Genomic DNA, 18,995 nt, shown 5'->3' with positions numbered 1-18,995 from the left:
ATCCAATCAGCTTGCGCCATCTTCATGGGAATAGGAAAGCTTCCATCTTTTAACCAGTCAAAAGACAATAGTCTACAGATATCAACATTTGAATGAATCATTTTGTGAAAACGTTTGTATAACCTCAAGAGAGGGCCCTCAATTTCTCTACTATAAGAAAACTACAGTTCATGTTTAGGCCTTTCCACCACTTCATTAAATCATAAGTTTCTCATCCATTTCAGTTAACTAAACTATTGTTCATGTAGAAACATTCTGCGGAAATTGAACTAAACATTGAATACATTATTAAAATCTATGAAAAACAAGCCTATAGGAAGGTTTGAAACTAACTTTTCTTTCCTCAAGTCATTCTCTTGTCAGTACATTAGCTCCATTGAAAGTTTACATCCCACATTCTTAACCTTGGTCAGCTTCTGTAAAAAGTGCATTCTGCAGCTCTTTAAACTCAGTGTGTTTAACTATGAAAGCCTAGTGCTCCTACTTGCTTTTAAATTGTGGCCTTTCCTCTGAGGCCTACATATAATTTCTTCTTGTTAATTGCATTAATTTTAATTATTTAAAAATGCCTCTGCATCACTGAGGTCTGGCACCTTATTGACGGTATTGTCTTCGATATTGTTTTCCTAACTGAGACCTGGCTCAATCCTGCGTCAGCCCCCAACATTGCCATCGCCATACCAGCAGGACACAGAATAACCTACACTAACACATTAACAAGCCAGGTGGCGGAATCACCATCATCCACAGAGACCCCATCAAATGCACCACTGTTGCAGGCGAAACCATCCCACCATTGTAACACCTCAACTTCACCATCCAAACAGGTGAGAAATCCACCATTAGGGGAATTCTCGCATACTGTCCACCTGGATCTCTAACCACCTTCTGCAGCCTCATCACTGATTGCATTGCCCCCCTCGCCATCATCTTGAAGGATTACCTGTTACTGGACAACCTCAACGACATAACCATCCTCATCTCTGCCAAACTCCTTGACAGCCTGAACAACATCCGCCTCACTCAACTCGTACACTACCCCAAGCACATTGCATGACATGCTTGGTCCCATATTCACCTCCAGCAACTGCATCAAATACAGCCACACCACCAAACTCACATGGACTGACCTCTCAATCATCACCTTCGTCATCACGACCCCCTTGCCTCTCCCCCCCAGCACAACCCAACTCCACCAGTGCAGCTGGAACAAGGCCTCAGAGACCGAATGAACCAACACTCTCGTCCTCGACACACCCAAACACCACAACAGCATAAACCAGGACGTCAGAAGCATCAACACCTGAATCCCTGACTGTGCTGACATTGTCGCCCCCATCAAGAACAAGAAACACTGAAGATTCAACAAGCAGGCCTGCTGGTACACCAAGGACCTCAGGACAGCCGAGCACGACTGAAAGCACCTCAAGAGAAGGTGGCGCACCAACAAAGACTCAGCCAACAGAACCACCTACAAATCAGTAATCAACCTATACCACCGTCAAATCTGTGAGACGAAAAAAAAAATCCCTGGCATCACACATTGAAGCTAATTCTAACAATAGTAGGTAACTCTTCTGCATAGTTAAGGAATTTACCAAGGCCCTCAACGGTGACAAGCAACAGCTCTCCCTTTCAGGACGTATGCAACTGCCTCTCAGATTTCTTCCATGACAGAATTGCCAAAATCTACAGAAACTTCAACTCCCAACTCAAGTCTGAAGACTTTTCAATGGCCATACCTCGACGCACTTTGAGCTTTCCACCCTACTCAACACCATACTGGATTCTGCCACCTTCCAGATGACTGGAAGCACACAGAAAGCAAACCCCTGCTGAAAAAATCCTTCAGCGGACCCCAACAAACTCAGCAACTACAGATTGATCTCCTTATTCCCTTTCCCAGCCAAAATCATTGAAAAAGCCATCAACCAACAACTCACCATCCACCTGGAACATAATCACCTCCTGCACTTCTCCCAGTCTGGATTCTGCAGCAAGCGCAGCACTGAGACAACCCTGATCGCAGCCACAGATTACATCTGGACCTTCCTCTACAGAGGAGAAACAGACTCCCTTCTCCTCTTCGATCTCTCATCAGCCTTCAACACCATCTCCCACCACGCACTCATCGCCAGACTTCACAACATAAGCATCCAATGAGCTGCCCTCAGATGGATCGTCTCTTTCCTTACTGACAGAACACAACAAGTCCACCTTCCACCCTTTTCCTCTGAACACAAACAAGTCATCTGGGGAGTCCCTCAAAACTCATCTCTCAAACCCACCCTCTTCAAATTCTACATGCCCCCCCCCCTTGCGAACATAGTCAGATCCCACGGACTCAACATTATATCCTACTCCAGTGACACGCAACTCATCCTTGGTATCATCCTGGACAGCAAACTTATCATGAGGTCCCAAGTCTACGCATTGTCATCCTCCTGATTCTTCATCCTCTGTATGTTAGGTAGGATTTTCAAGTGCCTGCCCCAAAATGTGAGACGCACCACCACCCAAGCCCTCGTTACCAGTCAACTGGACTACGCAAACACCCTCTACGTGGGTATTGAGGCCCACCTAGTTCAAAGACTACAGACTATCCAGAACGCCCCAGCAAGACTCATCGTGGATCTCCCTCGTTGGATCCACATCAGTGCCAACTCAAAAAACTCCACTGGCTTCCAGTTCAGAAGAGATGCCAGATCAAGCTCCTCACCCATGTGTTCAAGGCCTTGCACAACTCTGGGTCCGCCTACATAAACCACTGCCTGAGATTCCACAAGCCCTCCAGAAACCTCCGCTCCACCTCCCTCGTGCTGGCCCATACTCCTGCTTACAACATAGCAGAACAGGAGGGCACTCCGTTTCTACCTCGCAGCGAAAGCCCTGGACACTGCCAGCAGCTGGATTCACTCACCTGTGACAAGTCGCACTCTGCAATTGGCTGATTGATTTGTATTGATTGATTTATTCTTTTCTGCCACTACCTCTCCTGTTCCATGTTCTGAAGAAGATCAGGAACAACTGGCCCCAAGTCATATTAGAGGCCACGGATTGGGTCAGGAGAGTGTGGTATGGGGAATTTCTGGGCATGAACATCTGTCCTCTGATCAGGCTGTCGCTTCAGGAGGGTGTTGTGGCGCAGCAGCAGGGAAGGGTCTTACAACTGGGGTTGGGCAACTATGCATCCAGGGTTGAGCAACTACAGCCCCATGAATGGAGGCTGAGTGGTGGCAGATGACTACATTTGATCCTCCTTTCTAGGTCGTAGATTTCTTCCTTGTGACCAGGCATCCTTCTACAAAGACTGTGCATGCTGTACACTGGTACATATTTGTGGCCTATTGTGGCACCTGTAATATGAAGTCGTTGCAGGCCAAACTGTCAGATGTCTTGTTGTTTGTTTTGCATAGGCCCAGTACAGACTTGCAGTGGGTAAGGTTAAAGGTTACCTGCCAGCCTTGTTGGGCTTTTTGCATGTACCAGAACAACTGTCCTTGCTCAGATCACCAGGTGTGATGCAATTTCTCATAGGTGTATTCAACATTGCCTCCTAAATCCTTTTTGATGCCACAGTGGGGCCTTAATTTGATACTTGCTTTTCTCATATGCGCTCCCTTTGAGCAGTTAACTAAGTGTTTTTTCTTATCACAATACTTTCAGCTTGTCTCATGAGTGAACTTTGTGCTCTGTCAGTCCAGCTGCCCTCCGCCACCTTCTTTCTTGACAAACTGGTGCTGAGGACTAGAGCAGCCTTTTTACCAAATGTTGTGACTCTCTTTCACTCCGGACAGTCTACCCCTCTGCTGACTTTTTTTTGCCCCACCTCACCCTGTGAAAAAAGGCGAGACACTCCATTGTCTGGACCCCAAAACAGACGTTTTTTACATTAATCATACCAAAGACCATCAGGTGGAGGATTAGCTCTTTGTGGGGTTCTCCAGGGCAAAGAAAGGCAGTGCAGAAGAAGGCTTTGTTTGTTTAGGTAGATAGTCTACTGTATTAAGATCTGCTACGTGTTGGCCAAGAAGCAGCCTCCACAGGGATTGAGAGCCCATTTCCACAAGGGCCAAGGCTGTTAGCATTGTAGTGGTACATGGAGTGCTTGTCCCAAACATTTGACAGGCCCCAACATGGGCATCATGGCGCACGCTCATGAAACAGTGCTACAGTCCAGTCTGGTGGGAAGGGCATTTTTGCCATTCGGCCCTGCAAGACATTTTGGTCTAAGTCATTATATAGACCTACCACCGGGGGAGGTGCTGCTTTGGTATCCATTCTAAAGGTGAGGAGTCTGCAGTTAAGTCTCCTTCTGAATAACAAGTTGTTTACCTTCAGTAACACTCTTTGTGGTGGATACTGTATATAACTGCAGAATCCTCACTGCCCTACCACCTACTCATTTTGTGGTATGGACTCTTCTCCACCCAGAAATGTCCTAATTTGGAGATCTGCACACAAGCATGAATAATTGGGCTCCTTGTCTGAGGACGAAACAGTGTTCCTTAAGGGGTTGATATTAGAGCGCTTAGGTGGCACCTAAATGTGGCTTCAGTCATCATTGTGAGGCGGAGTGGAGTCAGCACAGAGTTGCACAACACTCCCTATTAGTGTGCAGGGCTGTTGTGAAAAACCTTACTCATCCTGGCTGATGCCTGAGTTATTATAAAGGTGAGTAATCTGGGGTTAGAGTATCTACCTTAAAAGGTGTTACTGAAGATAAACAATTTGTTCTTCTAGACATTCCCCACCCATCCAAGTCTGAGGATACCTCGCTGTGCCGTCACTGTATTGTATTTTCACAACTTACAAGCATAACAAGTGCTCTAAACGTCAAATTGATCCACCAAGATAATTTATTCCCAAATCCATTCCCCCTATAAACATTGAATAAAGCCCCGGCTCTTTCCTATCCCTGCAATCCACAATAGGCCCAAAATGTCTTCAACACTTGATTATATTTTTAGGGACAGCCTCTTGCTTCAGAAATTGTTTCTTCAAGCTTGTCACACCAGTCCATGCCTCTCATCCATGCCTCTACCGAAGGAACTGTGGGGAGTTCCATTGCAGGGCAATATCCCTTTTGGCTATTACTGTGCCCCGACCTACTTGTGTTCTGTCTCGCCTGGGCCCACCCATGTCATCTACGTTGCCCAGTAGTGTAACTTGTGGCCACACTTCAATGGAGAACCCTACGACATCACAGAGAACATTCAGTATGTTAACCCACTATGCACGTATCACCAGGAATTTCAGTAACATCTGAAAGAAATCCTTCATGGGGTCCTGGCACCTGTAATGTGTTGGGGTGTCAGATACGTGTAGTGTAAGTACTTGAACTGTACCAATATCGGAGTTGAGTGGATATTGCCAGAGCCCTGGGGGGCATTGGGAGGGGGGGCTCGGGGTCCAGGCATGCAGGCATCTATCCAGTCTGCTTCGTCTAGTGCTCCCACCCAGCCCTCCCATTTTTTCTTCAGAGTGTCTAATGCAACAGGTGAATGCACCACTAGGGTTCTCTAGATTTGGGGCACCTCTACCTCACCCAAGTGGCCCATGAGCAGCCTACCTTTTAGAGGAATGTACTCCGGAACGTCTTCTAGTTTCCTGTGGTAGGTGGAGAGGGAATGACAAAGTTGTAAATAGCTGAAGAATTGGGAGGTTGGCATACAGAATTATGTTTTAAGATCTTGAAAGGAGTTCATGTGGCCTCATCCCCAAACAGCACCCATCTTTGAGATTCCTATAGCATCCCAACCCCTGAATCCCTCCAAAGTAGACACTTGGCCCAACCATTTGCCCTCCCACAGTGGATTCTCCAGTGTAAGTTTATGTTTCCACCCCATCCATCAAAGTGTGGCCCTCCCTGCTCTAAATGCCACCTGGGTCACCTCTGGAAAGTGTGAGGGGAAAGAGGTGTTTTACAGGATACCCATCACATTTTCAAAGCCCAGCATGGCCAGTTCTCTCCTATAAGCGGGGTCATCCCACCCTCCACATAGCCATTCGTTAATGGAAAGGAGTTGTCGCCCAGTAGTACAAAAGTATGTCCACCATTGCCAGTCTGCCATCGTACATCACTGTTGTTTATTTTTGAAAGCCCACCCTATAGGTTTCTCCGGTCCACATAAATTTGTATCACATGGCTTGCATAGTGTCAAACCAAGCATGTGGAATGTATAAGGAGTAATTTTGTAAAACATAGAGTAGTTTCGGGAGGACCATCATTTAAAAAAAAGTGTGACTCTATCCATGATATGAAAGGGGGGTGAGGGAGAGCTGGTCCAGCGAGACATACCTTCCTGAGCTCTCTGCGCTACAGCGCAAAGGTTCACACTCCACATCAGGCCTGGCTTCCTGTAAATGTGCACTCCGAGATACTGGAAACTAACCTGACGTTTCGGGATCTGGGACTGCCAGGCTTCATCTTGCTAATCATCCCTCAGTGGGATTAAAAAGAGACTTAATTATTCCAGAGCCCCTATGCCTCTCTCCGAAGACCCCTAGAATGTAAAGAGGTCGAGGTCACATCTTAACTGCGTCTTACATAAACAGTAGGACCTCATCTGCATAAAGGACTATGCAAACTACTATTGCATTGGCCCCTGTCAAAGCCCCATAGCTGGTCCACACGCTCTTAGGGCTCTATGGCTAGTGCAAATAAAAGTGGAGAGAGAGGACACCTTTGTCTGTTTTGTCTGGTGCTCCTCCCTGTTGGAAACTCGCGGGACGGCACGGTGTTAACTCATACCCGGGACCGAGGGCCAGCGTAGAGGATCCTAACTTAGGCCCGGAAACAGGGTCCAAAGCCCATTGTAACAAGGGAATCTTCAAGATAGGACCAATGAACCATATCAAATACTTTTTTTAATCAATTGAGAGAAGGGCTGCTGGGCCCCCAAAGGCCTTTATGCGAGAAATGGCCACATGCACTCTAAGAATACAGTACCTGGTGATTCGGCGAGGAATGAATCTACACTGATCCAGGTGGGCGAGATGTAAGACGACTATCAGTAGTCGGTTGGCTAGAAGCCTTTTACTTCACTATTGGTAAGGGAGAAATGTTGGAAGGAGGCGCAGGTCTAAACTACAACTGTTGCGTTATCAATGCCGGTTGGAAAGCGGCCCTATCAATGGCCTTGGTATATAATTTAAGCAGTAGTGGGATGATATCCGGGTGGTAGAACTCTGCCAGGTATCCATCAGGTCCTGACGTTTTGCCAGGGTTTAGATCCGTCATAGCCTCCCCAATCTCTTCTCTTATTATGTTGCGGTCCATTGTGGTTCTGTCTAGGGTGGAGAGAAAGGGCAGGGGTACTTCTGCCACCAGAGGAGACGTTGACTCACATGCCAGTCGTACTCTTGAAGCGTATAGATTCTCATAGTATCTGACAAATACTCCAGCGATTTCTTGCGAATCCTCAGTCCACCTTCCCATCATCCCATAAGTGAGATCCCACCCACACAAGCAGCGTGTGGCAAGCCAATGTAGAAGTTTGCCCGACTTGTTCCCCTAAACATACACCCAACGCACGGAGGCCATCCAGCATTTACGGGCTTCGTTCATGCAGTCTTGCATGTCTTTCTGAGTCACCCTGCGTCTCCAGGTCCTTGCACTCTCTAGTCCAAATTGGCACTTCCAGTTCGGTGATACGGTTATACCTATCACTGTCTGCTCCCTGAAGATATGAACGGTCCACGACCCTCATATAAGCTTTCCTGCCTCCTATAATGTACTGGCCGACTCAACAAGCCATCGTTCAACCCAAGGAAGGTTTTAAATTCTTCACTTAGGTAGTCTACACATTTTATGTCCTGCAGGAACCAGGCATTAAGGCACCGCATAGGGAAATCTCCCTTGGGTGCCATGTCAAAGCAAATTAATACTGTGGGCATGGTCGAATGTCCAGCAGGGCAGAATCTGCTATTGTGTACTCCGACTGAGATCTTTGGCAAGCAAGAACAAATGCTCAATGCGAGAGAACCACCCATGAGACCTCTGGGTACCATGCCAGCCAGACGTCGCTAAGGCCACGCCCCTGCGCCCAGTCCTCTAGGCCTTGACTGTGTCTCAGGACACCCTTCAGTGAGCCATACCAGTCTCTAAGCCCCATGATATCATTAGAGTCCCCCTCCACTATGGTTGTCCCTGCAGAAAGTGCTAATACCATATCTCTGAAAGCCTATACTTACCCCCAGAAGAAGCATCTGTTGCCCATCCCTAACTGAAGCATAGAATTATTTAAATTTGAGGGGCAGATGTAGCCAGACGGGCCAAAACGTCCCTTACCTACCACTTTCCACAACCGTATTCAACAATACCATGGCAGGTTATGGTGGTGCTGGCGTACAGAAAAGTATCTAAGATGCAGTGTACAAAGTCAGCTCGGGTTTGAGGCTGTAGGCTGGTCAGGATTCGCCTGGGATGCAGAAATGACATACGCCCGCTGATGTCCCCACCCTCCCTCAGACTCTGTAGTGCTGTCCTCCTCATGATGTCCTGTGAGCCTCTGAACAGGCGCTTGCCCTTTTGCTTCTCAGGGCTTTAGTCAAGTGCACAGGTTGAGCTGGAAGAGTCCCATGTGGGGGCGGTGGATTGGGGCAAGTGGGCGCTGCTCAGTAAGGCACAACCAAGCCTCCCTTGGAGAGTCAAGTGTAGGAGGCTGGCTTGGCTTATAGTGGGTACCTTGTGGTACTTACACCTTGTGCCAGGTCCAGTTATCCCTTATTAGTAGATTAGAGGTGTTCTAGCAGCTTAGGCTGAACTAGGAGACATGCAAAGCTCCTACTATACCACTTATATCACTTAGCACTATATCATAAGAAAACACAATAATCAGAGTTACTAAAAATAAAAGGTACTTTATTTTAGTGACAATATGCCAAAAGTATCTCAGAGGATATACTCCCTTAGGACGTAAGTAATATACACACACAAACCAAAATCAGGTAAGTAACAGTTAGTAAAGTAGTGCAAACAGAGTAGGACAGAATAGAATGCAATAGGAGACAATAGGCCTAGGGGCAACACAGCAACACAAACCATATACTCCAAGAGTTGAATGCGAACCACGAATGGACCCCAGGCCTAGTGTAGTGTGTAGAGGGTCGCTGGGAGTGTAAGAAAACACTAAGGGTGTCCAAGATACCCCACCCCAAGACCCTGAAAAGTAGTAGTAAAGTTACCCTACCACCCCAGAAAGAAAGTAAAGTCGAGATAGGGGATTCTGCAAGGACACCAACTGACTGCAAAGCACTGAAGACGGATTCCTGGACCTGAGGACCTGTAAAGGAAGGGGACCAAGTCCAAGAGTCACCCAAGTGTCCAGGGGGGGCAGGAGCCCACTAAACCCCGGATGAAGGTGCAAAAGGGCTGTCTCCGGGTGGAAGAAGCTGAAGATTCTGCAACAACGGAAGATGCCAGGAACTTCTCCTTTGATCAGAAGATGTCCCACGGCGTGCTGGAGGATGCAGAGTTGTTTCCACGCAGGAATGCCGCAAACAAGCCTTGCTAGCTGCAAGAGTTGCAGTTGAGGATTTTGGGTGCTGCCAGGGCCCAGGAAGGACCAGGAGGTCGCCCCTTTGAGGAGGAGACAGAGGGGGCGCTCAGCAACACAGAGAGCCCACGCAGAAGCAGGCAGCACCCGCAGAAGCTCCTGAACAGGCACTTAGACGATCGGAGGACGACGGTCAACTCAGAGCAGCAAAGGAGGGTCCCACGACTTCAGAGACCAACTCAGCAAGATGGGCAATGCAGGACGGAGTGCTGGGGTCCTGGGCTAGGCTGTGCACAAAGGAAGTCTTGCAAAAGTGCACAGAAGCCCGAGCAGCTGCAGTTCACGCAGTACACAGGATTACTGTCTGGCGTGGGGAGGCAAGGACTTACCTCCACCAAATTTGGACAGAAGGGCCACTGGGCTGTCGGGGACACTTGGACCCAGCTCCTGTGTTCCAGGGACCATGCTAGTCAGGATGAGAAGAGACCCAGAGGACCGGTGATGTAGATGTTTGGTGCCTGCGTTGGCAGGGGGAAGATTCCGTCTACCCATGGGAGATTTCTTCTTGGCTTCCAGTGCAGGGTGAAGGCAGACAGCCCTCAGAGCATGCACCACCAGGAAACAGTCGAGAAAGCCAGCAGGATGAGGTGCTACAATGTTGCTGGTAGTCTTCTTGCTACTTTGTTGCGGTTTTGCAGGCGTCCTGGAGCAGTCAGCGGTCGATCCTTGGCAGAAGTCGAAGAGGGAAGTGCAGAGGAACTCTGGTGAGCTCTTGCATTTGTTATCTGGTGAGATGCCCACAGAAGAGACCCTAAATAGGTCACAGAGTAGGATTGGCTACAGAGAAAGGTAAGCACCTATCACGAGGGGTCTCTGACATCACCTTCTGGCACTGGCCACTCAGAGCTGTCCATTGTGCCCTCACACCTCTGCATCCAAGATGGCAGAGGTCTGGGACACACTGGAGGAGCTCTGGGCACCTCCCCTGGGAGGTGCTGGTCAGGCGAGTGGTCACTCCCCTTTCGTTTGTCCAGTTTTGCGCCACAGCAGGGCTGGGGGGGATCCCTGAACCGGTGTAGACTGGCTTATGCAAGGAGGGCACCATCTGTGCCCTTCAAAGCATTTCCAGAGGCCAGGAGAGGCTACTCCTCCCAGGCCCTTCACACCTATTTCCAAAGGGACAGGGTGTGACACCCTCTCTCAGAGGAAATCCTTTGTTCTGCCTTCCTGGGACTGGGCTGCCCAGGCCCCAGGGGAGCAGAAACCTGTCTGAGGGTTGGCAGCAGCGGTAGCTGCAGAGGAAACCCCGGAAAGTTAGTTTGGCAGTACCCGCGCTCTATGCTGGAGACCCGGTGATGTATGGAATTGTCCCCCCCATACCAGAATGGTATGGGGTTGACAATTACATGATTCTAGACATGTTACATGGCCACGTTCGGAGTTACCATGGTGACGCTACATATAGGTATTGACCTATATGTAGTGCATGTGTGTAATGGTGTCCCCGCACACACAAAGTCCCGGGAGTTTGCCCTGAACAATGTGGGGGCACCTTGGCTAGTGCCAGGGTTGCTTACACACTAAGTAACTTTGCACCTAACCTTCACTAAGTGAGGGTTAGACATATAGGTGACTTATAAGTTACTTAAGTGTAGTGTAAAATGGCTTTGAAATAACGTGGACGTTATTTCGCTCAGGCTGCAGTCGCAGTCCTGTGTAAGAATTGTCTGAGCTCCCTCTGGGTGGCAAAAGAAATGCTGCAGCCCATAGGGATCTCCTGGAACCCCAATACCCTGGGTACCTAGGTATCATATACTAGAGAATTATACGGGTGTTCCAGTGTGCCAATCAGAATTGGTAAAATTAGTCACTAGCCTGCAGTGACAATTTTAAAAGCAGAGAGAGCATAAACACTGAGGTTCTGGTTAGCAGAGCCTTAGTGATACAGTTAGGCACCACACAGGGAGCACATACAGGGCATACTTTGAGTACTGGGGTCCTGACTAGCAGGATCCCAGTGACACATAGGCAAAAACAAACATACATACAGTAAAAATGGGGGTAACATGCCAGGCAAGATGGTACTTCCTACATCAAGGAAGATGGTTTTAGAGTGATGTATCACCCGCAGTTTAGTGGGATAGAGAAGCATATAGGGAAAATGCATAGTTCCTAGTTTAGCTTTGACCTGATCAAAGAATTGACTGTGCCAGGCGGTGTAGTCTGGAAAGATAATTATGCGTCCCGATTGGAACGATAAGTCTTGTGTGAGACGGGCATCCCTGAGGATTGCATCACTGTCTGTGTAATTTAGGAAATGGGCTGGTAGGGTTCTGGTTGAGCCGTAGGAGGGATGGTGGTCTGGGCGAGGGAGCGGAGTGCCTGTTCAATGACAAAGTGTAAAGAAATGGCTCCCTGTTGCAGTTACCCCCCACTTTTTGCCTGATACTGATGCTGACTTGACTGAGAAGAGTGCTGGGACCCTGCTAACCAGGCCCCAGCACCAGTGTTCCTTCACCTAAAATGTACCATTGTCTCCACAATTGGCACACCCTGGCATTCAGATAAGTCCCTTGTAACTGGTACTTCTAGTACCAAGGGCCCTGATGCCAAGGAAGGTCTCTAAGGGCTGCAGCATGTCTTATGCCACCCTAGAGACCCCTCACTCAGCACAGACACCCTGCTTACAAGCCTGTGTGTGCTAGTGAGAAAAAAATGAGTAAGTCGACATGGCACTCCCCTCAGGGTGCCATGCCAGCCTCTCACTGCCTATGCAGTATAGGTAAGACACCCCTCTAGCAGGCCTTACAGCCCTAAGGCAGGGTGCACTATACCATAGGTGAGGGTACCAGTGCATGAGCACTGTGCCCCTACAGTGTCTAAACAAAACCTTAGACATTGTAAGTGCAGGGTAGCCATAAGAGTATATGGTCTGGGAGTCTGTTTTACACGAACTCCACAGCACCATAATGGCTACACTGAAAACTGGGAAGTTTGGTATCAAACTTCTCAGCACAATAAATGCACACTGATGCCAGTGTACATTTTATTGCAAAATACACCCCAGAGGGCACCTTAGAGGTGCCCCCTGAAACTTAACCAACTATCTGTGTAGGCTGACTGGTTCCAGCAGCCTGCCACACTAGAGACATGTTGCTGGCCCCATGGGGAGAGTGCCTTTGTCACTCTGAGGCCAGTAACAAAGCCTGCACTGGGTGGAGATGCTAACACCTCCCCCAGGCAGGAGCTGTAACACCTGGCGGTGAGCCTCAAAGGCTCACCCCTTTGTCACAGCCCAGCAGGGCACTCCAGCTTAGTGGAGTTGCCCGCCCCCTCCGGCCACGGCCCCCACTTTTGGCGGCAAGGCTGGAGGGAACAAAGAAAGCAACAAGGAGGAGTCACTGGCCAGTCAGGACAGCCCCTAAGGTGTCCTGAGCTGAGGTGACTCTGACTTTTAGAAATCCTCCATCTTGCAGATGGAGGATTCCCCCAATAGGGTTAGGATTGTGACCCCCTCCCCTTGGGAGGAGGCACAAAGAGGGTGTACCCACCCTCAGGGCTAGTAGCCATTGGCTACTAACCCCCCAGACCTAAACACGCCCTTAAATTTAGTATTTAAGGGCTACCCTGAACCCTAGAAAATTGGATTCCTGCAACTACAAGAAGAAGGACTGCCTAGCTGAAAACCCCTGCAGAGGAAGACCAGAAGACGACAACTGCCTTGGCTCCAGAAACTCACCGGCCTGTCTCCTGCCTTCCAAAGATCCTGCTCCAGCGACGCCTTCCAGAGGGACCAGCGACCTCGACATCCTCTGAGGACTGCCCCTGCTTCGAAAAGACAAGAAACTCCCGAGGACAGCGGACCTGCTCCAAGAAAAGCTGCAACTTTGTTTCCAGCAGCTTTAAAGAACCCTGCAAGCTCCCCGCAAGAAGCGTGAGACTTGCAACACTGCACCCGGCGACCCCGACTCGGCTGGTGGCGATCCAATACCTCAGGAGGGACCCCAGGACTACTCTAAGACTGTGAGTACAAAAACCTGTCCCCCCTGAGCCCCCACAGCGCCGCCTGCAGAGGGAATCCCGAGGCTTCCCCTGACCGCGACTCTTTGAATCCTAAGTCCCGACACCTGGGAGAGACCCTGCACCCGCAGCCCCCAGGACCTGAAGGACCGGACTTTCACTGGAGGAGTGACCCCCAGGAGTCCCTCTCCCTTGACCAAGTGGAGGTTTCCCCGAGGAACCCCCCCCTTGCCTGCCTGCAGCGCTGAAGAGATCCCTAGATCTCCCATTGACTTCCATTACAAACCCGACGCTTGTTTCTACACTGCACCCGGCCGCCCCCGCGCTGCTGAGGGTGAAATTTCTGTGTGGGCTTGTGTCCCCCCCGGTGCCCTACAAAACCCCCCTGGTCTGCCCTCCGAAGACGCGGGTACTTACCTGCAAGCAGACCGGAACCGGGGCACCCCCTTCTCTCCATTCTAGCCTATGCGTTTTGGGCACCACTTTGAACTCTGCACCTGACCGGCCCTGAGCTGCTGGTGTGGTGACTTTGGGGTTGCTCTGAACCCCCAACGGTGGGCTACCTTGGACCAAGAACTAAGCCCTGTAAGTGTCTTACTTACCTGGTTAACCTAACACATACTTACCTCCCCTAGGAACTGTGAAAATTGCACTAAGTGTCCACTTTTAAAACAGCTATTTGTGAATAACTTGAAAAGTATACATGCAATTTTGATGATTTGAAGTTCCTAAAGTACTTACCTGCAATACCTTTCGAATGAGATATTACATGTAGAATTTGAACCTGTGGTTCTTAAAATAAACTAAGAAAAGATATTTTTCTATATAAAAACCTATTGGCTGGATTTGTCTCTGAGTGTGTGTACCTCATTTATTGTCTATGTGTATGTACAACAAATGCTTAACACTACTCCTTGGATAAGCCTACTGCTCGACCACACTACCACAAAATAGAGCATTAGTATTATCTATTTTTGCCACTATCTTACCTCTAAGGGGAACCTTTGGACTCTGTGCATACTATTCCTTACTTTGAAATAGTGCATACAGAGCCAACTTCCTACACAAAGCATGCTGGATCAAGCCTGGACCGATTCCATTGTTTAAGGAAGCCTTCAAGAGACTGGCCCTCGGACCCTCTGGAAAACCAATAAAACAAAGATTATTCCAGCGGGCTCTGTTTTCAACGTCCTCCCACAATCGTAAGGGGGATTGGGTCTCAGGAAAGTTGAGTTATCTCTGAGGAGAGCTGTCTAACAGTGACTTTCAGATTTGAATCCTTTCCTCTGCTCCTGAGACTCCTTCAGCTGTTTGTCAGAGATCCTGTCGAAGCAGGGTCACATCCGCTCCCACCTACCCTAGTTTTGTCTCCAGTAGGGTTTAAGAATCATGGGTAGCTTGTGGGATAATAGACGTGTTGTCTCCATTTGTCGTTGTCTTGGCCCCAAGACCACCCTCCGGGGTCTCCTTCGCGCCTCCCAGTAGTGCAGTGTATTTATCCATCTTGTCCTGGCCTTTCGGGCCCTCATCATGGCCCATGATGTTCCAGGAGTACAGGGTACAAGTCCGTGATGGACAGGGATGCTGGGCCACGATGCAACACCTTGTGTAGAAGGCAGCCATTGTCGAGCAGTGTTGTAAGTTACACACAAGAGTAGAAAGGAGTTCACTCGCTTGAACCAAGAGTATATCCTGGGCAGCATGAGCAGTCATCACCAGCACCTGGCCTCAGAAGCGCGGACCACCAGCCACTACAATCCCCTAAGGAAACTTGTATATTACCAGGGACACTCAGTACATGTGGCAGGTGTCCCCACTTCCTTCCACCCTTCTCCTATATAGGTGGTAGGTGATAGGGAGCCAGGTTAATAATACTAGAGGTAGTACCTGTAACCTAGGTCTGTGCTCTGTGCCACGGTGTTGCTTCACATGTCCCAACAGCTGTGGCATGATCCCAGTTCTAGTACCTACATCAATCAGAACAATGCCGCTGTCAAGGCATAGTGAGAGGGCCATGTTAGCGTCAGCCCAGGCCCCAGAGTCCAGTCCCTCCCAGGGTTTCCGTGCAGAGATGTGTATGAGTGTACAACAGTAGAGGGGCACTCGGAGTGGAGCATTCTGTGCAGTTTCTGTATTCATACAGTGTCTCTGGTGCCAAGAGTGTCGTCCATAGGCTGGAAGAAGTAGGGCTGAGCATAGCTCAGAGGCAGTGGGCCACGTGGAATCCAAGTCATGTAATGATGTGGCCTAAAGAGGAATGGTCACGGCGTGCTGCACTGCATACCTGTGGTCGACTGCCGTGTGGCCTGGTCCCAGGTAGGAGGAGAGGAGGCACCGCGACAATACACCGATACCAGCTGCGTGTGGCAGCCCATCCCTGCTGCAACATACTACATGAGCTGTGTGGACCCTGGGGTGCGACCGCCTCCCGCTAACGGCCCGAACACAAAGTGCGGCCGGGTTGTGGCCCTGGAGAGAAGCCCACCGCCTCAGTCTGCGGCTCAATCCACTTGTGAGAAGAGGGGGCAGAAGATCTGCGCTTAGTCCCCGTCACGTCCAGATCTACGGGCCGGGAAGTGCCAGTCAGCCCTGGTCCGCCATGTTGAATATCACGCCTCGGCCTGCGTCTGCATCCACACCCCTCCGGACCCCAAGCACCTGTCTGGCGGGTCCCTTCTCCGCTGTTGCATGTTGGATGGTTCTCAATAATCTCTCTTGAGGCTCCAGGGCACGCCAGCACCCTTAGGAAGTGTCATGGTAGTGGTGGCAGTGTAGGCCACGCCTCCCATCAACAGTGTTATAACTCCATGATTGCCACATTAGATCTTTTATTAGCTTACAGTCGACTACAACCTAACTGAGTCTGTTGGAAATACATGCAGATCTCAGAAGCTGACTGTACCCTCCTTCAGACAATCTACCCAGTAACTGCCTATTTAAATTCCTAGAGTCTGTTCAGCTGTTTAACTTCAGTTATCTATGTTGTGTTACTCAAAGAAATGTTCATAAAATAATATGTAAATCTGGCATCAGTGATTGCGGATTTGAATATTATATGATTATGATGGAGAATGGATTGACTTGATGCTACCACACAATAGAGACCAAAGGAAGGGCTGATTGAAATGTTGCTTCTTTGAAATAATACTGGACACATTCTTGACTGGATTTGGCTGGCTTTAGGCATGACTCGTTTATCAGTAGGTGCAGCTTCCCGAACTGTATTTAGGTGTGGGTCATCGGGTCATCTCCCAATCTTTCCTTAGTTGATTTAAATAGTATCACTTGAATGAATATAGGTGTTCGTTTTCAACTGTTCGGGGCAATCCTACACAATGTTTTAAGCATCAAACGGGTCATCACATTGCTGGCTTTAGTAAAAATATTCATCTTATGATTTTGGAGATCACCGAACGCTCCAGGCATAGTGAATGGTTGGTCGAAATGATGTGCATGGACTTGCTTGAGTGAGTAATGCATAGCTTGAGGACCTATTAATCTTTGGAGTCCAGTTCTCGGTTTATTTTGTACTGGCTGCACTAACCTGACTCGTTTCGGGACAGAAGCTCTTAAGAATTCGGTTAGGAATCCTGGTGCATTTGTATGTTTTTGTGCTGGGTTTTACATTCACATTGATACCTTATCTGTGATGATTATTAGTTATTTCTCATGAGGCCTCATGGTGCTGATAGAGTCTAATGCTGTATGTGGGTTGTATCTTTAATAATTTTCATATTTATATTCTGGATGCTATTCCACTGCCTATGCTCAAACCCCTCGTCCTTTTCACCTAAATTTCCCCCTCATTTGCTTCTCAGACCCTGCACATGTTTCCAAATATTTCGTGTTGCACTCAGACTCTGGCTATTGGATGACATGTGCGTCTATGTTGTTTCTATTTACTTTGAAAACTTTAAATAATAAATCTGAAAAATAGTAATGTATAGGTTTTGTCAGTGTGTATTGTCGATGTTTTGTCTACTTGTGTTCCAAATGTGCAAGCCTTGATCTGACGTGCTATTATTGAATATTATTATGTAATATAAGTAAAAATTATAAAAATCAATAAGATTTTGCACTCTTTTGTAGACCCCTTGCAATTACGAAAAGGGGAGCCTCGTCCTTCATCACTTCCCGTGGGGCCTCTGGGGACGTCACTAACGAATCACCAAACTCCAACTCCAAATAGTACAGGTATTTGCTCTATTTAGAGTGTAGTATTTCCCCAAAGGCAAACTGTAAAGTAAGTTGTACTTGCATCACTTCCGTGTAGTTACCTTTCAGTTTCACTAAAGGCATATGGGGAATTAAAATATTACAACAGCTGTGTGCATTGTGCGTTCCAGTCTGAATGTGATGCCAAGCTGCCCTTGCAAGACCAGCTTTCTGTTGAGGGGCATCAATGACTATTAATTAGTTATCGTTATTAGGATATTTGAAAGTCATGAATAGGGTACTAACAACTTGGATTACGTTCCAAGACAGTTTGTAGGTGAACGAATGCATATTTTATATTTAAAATATTGCAGATATGTTGTGCATTTAAGTGTTAGAATAAATAACTGAAGAATGAATAATCGAAGCGCCAGAATATTTAATAAATTCCTGAGAAATTGCGACATTTCGTGCTTGATGGTTATTTTACTATCTGGTTATCTTTAAACGTTTGTTTAGTTTGCAATTAATCTACAACACCTGCTTTCTCTTGTATCTCATTAACATTAATTAAATCAGTATCCCCAGAACAATCTACTTGCAGCACCGTGATCATCCTACCTCACAACTGTGTTTGGGCAACCCCCAATATATTAACTCTCCTTTCTTATTCTCACCACCCTCTGACCCCTGCATTTATCACAACTCTCTACTTTGTGCCTGTTGGCCCCTTAACAGTGAAATGTCTGAAATTGCATCTTCCTCCAAAATTTCTCACTATGCCTTCACATACATTTTCCAGAGCGGTTATTACTGTGACAAAGATAAGTTTTCTGCAGTGGAGAATGTTTTCTGAGACATAACCTGACACATTCTGTCTTGCCATAATTGATGTTCTGTAAGACCCTGGATCCGATTGCCACGTGTTGTAAGAAATCCGAAAAAAGGGAGAAATCTATCTACCAAAGTAGTTTCCAAACCAAGAGCCTGATATTGCAACCAGTATTTTTCAGATCAGTAAAGAATTTAACAAAGTGACCTGTGTACCAATGAATCTGTTTACTAAATTCCAATTCAGAGTTAGCATTGGTCTTCTGAACCACTATGTAGCCTCTTAGTAACTGTATGCAGCTTTCAGAATAATTGGAGTGAGAACACTTATGCTTGAATCATCAGCTATTCCTAGGAGAAACGAAAAGACAAGATGAAAAACCTGGTGAGTGTAGGAAGCTGGTATGGTGTGTGGTGAATAGCTATGGTATTATCACCCTATACCAGGTCCAGGTATCCCTTTATTATGGAAGTGTAGGCAATGTCCAG

General features: G+C 47.9%; 1 protein-coding gene across 6 annotated transcripts in view; it reads left to right on the top strand.

Moving 5' to 3' along the window:
- OSBPL9 (oxysterol binding protein like 9) overlaps positions 1-18,995 on the top strand; it is an 875,847-nt gene that overhangs the window by 511,077 nt on the left and 345,775 nt on the right. For 4 of the 6 annotated variants that reach the window (XM_069232678.1, XM_069232677.1, XM_069232681.1 and 1 more), the window contains one exon: positions 17,610-17,714. The exons of the other annotated variants lie outside the window; for them this stretch is intronic. In XM_069232678.1, the coding sequence (XP_069088779.1) occupies positions 17,610-17,714 (105 nt within the window). The remainder of the gene's footprint in view (positions 1-17,609; positions 17,715-18,995) is intronic. 6 annotated transcript variants of the gene reach the window in all.

The sequence above is a fragment of the Pleurodeles waltl genome, chromosome 4_2 (assembly GCF_031143425.1).
Source record: "Pleurodeles waltl isolate 20211129_DDA chromosome 4_2, aPleWal1.hap1.20221129, whole genome shotgun sequence".
Classification (NCBI taxonomy): Eukaryota; Metazoa; Chordata; class Amphibia; order Caudata; family Salamandridae; genus Pleurodeles; species Pleurodeles waltl.
The sequence above is the reverse complement of the archived record's forward strand: the minus strand, read 5'-3'. Positions and strand labels throughout refer to the sequence as shown.